Source organism: Toxorhynchites rutilus, chromosome 2, assembly GCF_029784135.1.
Source record: "Toxorhynchites rutilus septentrionalis strain SRP chromosome 2, ASM2978413v1, whole genome shotgun sequence".
Taxonomy (NCBI): domain Eukaryota; kingdom Metazoa; phylum Arthropoda; class Insecta; order Diptera; family Culicidae; genus Toxorhynchites; species Toxorhynchites rutilus.
Window position 1 is genome coordinate 122,812,435 of NC_073745.1, and position 6,000 is coordinate 122,818,434.

A 6,000-nucleotide genomic window follows, 5' to 3' on the forward strand; every position below is an offset into this window, starting at 1 on the left:
AGCGCAAACATCAAATGGACGAGCAACGCTCGTCACTATGTAATTGTAGAACATATGGGAATTGAATTTTCCGTATTTTTTTTATTTTCCTTCAGAGTTTTCCGAAAATTTTCAATTGTCATGTTTGGTTGAAATATGCGTATTATTTTTATGGAATGAAAATTCAGAGGAGGGAGAGGTGTCATACCATCATAGAAACATTTCTCCTACCCAAAAACCCCTCACAACCCAAATTTGGCTTCATTTGCTTGATTAGTTCTCGAGATATGCAGAAGTTTATGTTTCATTTGTATGGCAACCCCCTTTCCCTTGGAGAGTGGGTAAGTATGTGGAACCACTATAGAAACATTGCTCCCTAAAACCTTTATATGCCAAATTTGGTTCTATTGGCTTGATACGTAAAAAGAGCCCCAATTCTTATCACCAGTGCTATGAAAATTATTATTGCAAATTAGAAAATTATATAATTTTTCTGAATCCCTATATGGTTCAATATAAGAGCTATGGCTAAAAATGACACTCTCAATAGGTTGGAAAAGAAATACTCAAAGTATCTTACTAGGGTAAAATTACCATCGAAAAGTCAAATTTCTTTTGGCATTTGGTTTTTTTTTCTACGAAATTGGATAATTCTAAAAAATAAAGCAGAAGTTGACATGTTTAGTCTTATGAATTTAAATTGACGATTTTATTGATCATCGATCTGATAAAAATAAAAATTGTAAGGGGTTGTATTTAGGACACGACCGCATATATATATACTTCGAATATGATTTTAGAATGCATCGAAATTTTTGTAATAGATTTTGTTCTTCGCTACGAATAAATTTGATGAACGTCCTTTTACGTTTGATATGATGCCTCGGACTACCAAAATATGTGAACGGAAGAGTTGTCAAACGATCATTGTATTTTACATTTTCCTCTGAAATTATTGCACATCTCATGTTTACGTAGTTCTCGAACCGCGGAAGTTTATTCACCTCTGGTGTCTGAAATGACGATTTTACCAAGCATTCTCAGTTCTAAAGTACGTTTTAGGGAAACATATTCCGGTCTGCACAACGATAAGCGAGTACAAAAGTACTCAACTCCAAAAATACCCCCGACTTGCATGAATTTGCAAAGCGGATTCCCCCAGGCACATTAATTTTGAAGTCCGTGTTAGGAAACACAGCTCATAGGAAAACATACCCCCAACTTGCACGTTTTGACAAAGCGGTCCCCCCAGGCACAATGATTTTGAAGTCCGTATTAGGGAAACACAGCTCGGTGGGAACAAAAATACCCCCGACTCTCATGTATATTTGCAGAGTGGATTTCCACAGGTACATCGATTTTAAAGTCTGTGTTGGGGAAACCGTAAATCGGGTCAATCAAAACCTGGCAGTTAGGGCGTTTATATAATGCTTAACATTTTACAGTTATTCAATTGTTCATATCATGAAAAATAATATTTTATTAATTGTGATAGACGAGTAGAAATATTTCCTATCAATTGATGCAACAATCTTTTCGATCTGTTAAGAAATGTTCGAGTTATAAGCATTCGAAATACGGGTAGGGTTAGCACACAAATCGGCAGAACAAATGTATGGGAAAAAGGAAATTCTTCCAGTTTTCATTAATTTAAACCGTTTAGAGATGAGCGAATTGTAATGTATAGCATATCAAAAAAATCTTAGAGAATTCCGATTCGATTGGTATGAAAATAATGAGAATTCGTTCACAGTGAAAATAGTTAACTTTAAAGGGTGTGTCACATCAAATTGCATCATGGAAAAAACGCTGTAGAAATTCGCCCAGTAGACCGATCCTTTTGAAAATTTTAGACAGTAAAATAAAAACTATTAAACAACTTTTGGCATTTTCTTTTTATTCATACTTCGAGCCCAAGCCCGTATGCTCGCACCTTCCTCTTTACCCCGTCCATAAGGTTCTGTACAACGTCAGGTTGTAGTTTTTTTTGAACAGAAATCCATTTTCTCTTGAAGTCCGCCTCCGATTTGACAACTTTTGGGTTCTTCCGGAGGGCCTGCTTCATAATCGCCCAATATTTCTCTATTGGGCAGGTTCATTTCTGCACGTTGGGCAGGTTCATTTCCTTTGGCACGAAGGTGACCCCGTTGGCTTCGTACCACTCCAACACGTCCTTTGAATAGTGGCACGAAGCGAGATCCGGCCAGAAGATGGTCGGGCCCTCGTGCTGCTTCAATAGTGGTAGTAAGCGCTTCTGTAGGCACTCCTTAAGGTAAACCTGCCCGTTTACCGTGCCGGTCATCACGAAGGGGGCGCTCCACTTTCCGCAAGAGCAGATCGCTTGCCACACCATGTACATTTTGGCAAACTTGGATAGTTTCTGCTTGCGAATCTCCTCCGGAACGCTGAATTTGTCCTCTGCGGAGAAGAACAACAGGCCCGGCAGCTGACGAAAGTCCGCTTTGACGTAGGTTTCGTCGTCCATTACCAGGCAATGCGGCTTCGTCAGCATTTCGGTGTACAGCTTCCGGGCTCGCGTCTTCCCCACCATGTTTTGCCTTTCGTCGCGGTTAGGAGCCTTCTGAACCTTGTATGTACGCAGGCCCTCCCGCTGCTTGGTCCGCTGGACGAATGAACTTGACAAATTCAGCTTATTGGCGACATCCCGGACCGAACTTCTCGGATCACGTCTAAACTGCTTAACTACGCACTTGTGATCTTTTTCACTGACGGAGCATCCATTTTAACTGTTCTTCACCTTCCGGTCGATGGTTAGGTTCTCGAAGTATCGTTTTAGTACTCTGCTGACCGTGGATTGGACGATTTCCAGCATCTTACCGATGTCCCGATGTGACAACTCCGGATTCTCGAAATGAGTGCACAGGATTAATTCACGACGCTCACGCTCACTTTTTCCGTGATGCAATTTGATGTGACACACCCTTTATTTCATAAAAACGTGACCTGTTTTCTGATTTAGCACCCTTCCTGAAAAACGTCTACGTCAAAAATGCAGACGGTGAAAATTAGAAAGCATTTTAAAATAATTGATTTACTGCAAGATGCTGTTCTCCTCAGCCTTTTGGCAAAGATGCGGAAGCTTTGTTGGGAGATGCTCATGCAGTCCGGGCCTGATTTCGAGTCAGTGACTTTTTTGCTCAGATTGTGAAAAATAATTAAGTATATTATATTTTTTTTTACAAATTTTGCTACATTCGTCCGTGTTTACGTATTATATGACTTTTGGTATTTTAAATGTTAATTGTTACAAAATTTTTACCGCTCTACTATCGCAATTGGAAATATTCTATGTTTCGAGTTTGATTTTAAAACTCTATGTTCACTAAATATGTAATACATGCTGTCAAATTTATACCTGGAATTTATGTTTTCAAAGAAAATACTTTATTTATCATCTAAATTTATATTATCGCCTTCAAAATATATCCCTTCTGAATTAATATGCTATTTCCAACGCAAAATCCTTTTTCTATAGTTGTATTCAAGAATTGCCTTAAAATAGTACGTTCAATACTCGATACATTATGAAAAATCATGAATATAAAAAAAATTCAAAAATTTCAAATTATTCAAAAATTGTACTACAAAACCCTCTGAAATTCTGAAAAAAACACATAACAAACAGGTACATTTAAATGAAAATTATGATTAAATGGATCTAAAAATAAAAACATCCAATATTCCGAAATGCCAAAAAATTACTTTAATTACTTACTTTAATTTAAAAAAAACTATTTTCTGTAATTTTTTTATAATTTGTCGTGGTACACCATATCTGTATGGTGTACTTTGAGTATTTCCAATTTTCATTTCCGAGCCTATTGAGTACGGCGTGAAAAAAAGAAAAACTACGTTTTTGACTACAGCTTTTATAGTGAACCATATATGAATTAAAAAAAAATTACTCAATTTTTTTAATTTGATACCTTATACAACATTTTCCATAGCACTGGTGATAAGATTTGGAGGCAGTTTTCATGAACACATGAATACAATACAATTACAGATTTTAGGATAATAACAAAATATTAGAAAATATTAGAACTAAATTGATTTTTTTTATTATTGGATATTTTCGCGCCGTGCAGTTCTCGAAATTAAAAAAAAAATATTGGAATAGAAAGTATACCAGTACTAAGCTTCAAAATTTTATAAATATATATTTTTTTGTATCGCGAAACACTGTAAAAATTCTGAAAAAAAAATCACACATATCTAGAAAAGACGTAGAAACACATTTAAATACGAATTAAAGTAGTAGTGATTCTTTGAATCTTCCAAAAAAAATTTTCAATATTTCAAGATTCTTTTTAGTACTTAAATTTTGGATGAACATTTTATTAATATTTATCGATTCAGCATCGTAAGATGCAATTTCAGTATTTTTTTCAAATTTTTATTTCGAAGCTGTCGAGAATGGCGTGGAAAACATTGAAAAGTATGTTTTTACCATAGAATCACGTTAAACCTCATAGGGGTTCAAAAAAATAGTCAAAATTTCTTATTTAGTAGTGTTTGTATGTGTGGGAGCAGATATCTCTTTGTTTTTCAATTTTTCATCTCTTTTGAGATTGTTCCCAAAAAAAAAGTCCAAACGATGTCAACGAGAATCGAACCAAGGCCAGCAAGAATGCAAGGCAGTTTTACACGACCACGCTATCCACATAGCTGCTGGCGCTGTTGCATAAATGCGTGAGAATATTACACCTCATTATCAAATGAAGCTGGAATTGCGAATTTGCAATGTATCTCTTGTTTCACTCGCTCATATTGATCTTATATTGCTATACCATATATATTATACAAATGCTTACTCGTATTTGAGAGTCGTGACATTTTATGTTATTTTTAGGCTAATTTAATGTAATAAATCTGCATGACAAAACCAGTGCTAAGAATTAATTATGTGTGTAGGGAAAGGAAATTTGAATCCTTTGAATGTTAATGTACTATCCACTGACATTTATAACATTTTTGAAACTAAAAATTCCATTATCGACATAAATTTCGCTGAATTAACTATTTTAATTTGCTAAACCGTAGCATATTGCGTTTTACCGCCTGTGTCTTCCAGAAAAAAAATGAATTCTTCACTTGTTTTTCTATTTTCAATCGTCATCTTTTGACCCTTTATTTGTAAAAATTAACTGTTGTTCCATCAAATACATTTATTACTTCAAATTTTCGTTTATTTAAAATATTTTGACACTTTATATTAATAGATCAGATTATGTCCGAATCCAATACCGTGTCCATATCCGAGACCAATGCCGCTGCCCAAACCAAGTCCGACAGTACCAATTGTACTGTAAGTTGGAACAGTGCGCACAAAAGCGGGAGCACTATGAACGACTGTTGGGACAGTGTGGACCACTGATCCTAGACCACTGTAACCAAGGCTGCTGTAGCCGAGACCGCCTAATCCGATTCCACCGAAGCTGCTATATCCCAATCCAATAGATGGCGACTTTTCTAAGTCATCATCACTCTTCTTTTCGTTGGCCGGTGATGGAGCAGCGGCTACCAACGCAACCAGAGCGAATAAGCAGAAGACCTGAGAGAGATCAAACACTTACTTTTCGGACTCAATTGATGATATAAAAGACAAACTATGAAATTACCTTCAGCATTTTGAATTTGGGAAAATTGTTGACTATTCGGAAGCGTTCGAGGAACTGATATTCTCCACAGAAATTGTGCCCCATTTATATCAGGGGCGCATCAGAATAATGAAATCAATTCTGCAAGCTTTTGTTCTTCATTAACATATTTGCTGATTCTGTCCCCTAGGCAAAAGTCCATTTGCCTTTTACAATCAGTTCCCCAAAATAGCACCCATCAAACTTTACATTTATCCTTAAATTTACGTTCTGAATTTCAAATTTTTCATGTTTTTGTTTATGCTCGCGCAAAAAATGTCCACTAAAATAAAAAACTCCAACTCGTCAAAGTCTAGATCTGTTCGACTATTGGAATCAGCCTACTCCCGAAATAACATAC

At 36.0% G+C, this 6,000-nt stretch overlaps 1 protein-coding gene across 1 annotated transcript; it reads right to left on the reverse strand.

Annotated features, from left to right (window-relative positions):
- Nucleotides 1-5,215: 5,215 nt before the first annotated feature.
- On the reverse strand, nt 5,216-5,705 carry LOC129766095 (lamprin 1.8-10-like). Its single transcript, XM_055766552.1, has 2 exons — nt 5,622-5,705; nt 5,216-5,554 (listed from the first exon to the last, which is right to left on the reverse strand). Exons 1-2 carry the CDS (start codon nt 5,703-5,705, stop codon nt 5,216-5,218), a joined length of 423 nt encoding a protein of 140 aa, XP_055622527.1.
- Between the last annotated feature and the right edge of the window lie 295 nt (nt 5,706-6,000).

What these genes read in the sequence shown, in the direction of transcription:
- LOC129766095 (XM_055766552.1), bottom strand. Translation starts at nt 5,705, where the DNA reads ATGGGGCACAATTTCTGTGGAGAATATCAGTTCCTCGAACGCTTCCGA. An exon ending in CCAAATTCAAAATGCTGAAG is followed by an intron (nt 5,555 to 5,621) that starts GTAATTTCATAG and finishes GATCTCTCTCAG; the next exon opens with GTCTTCTGCTTATTCGCTCT.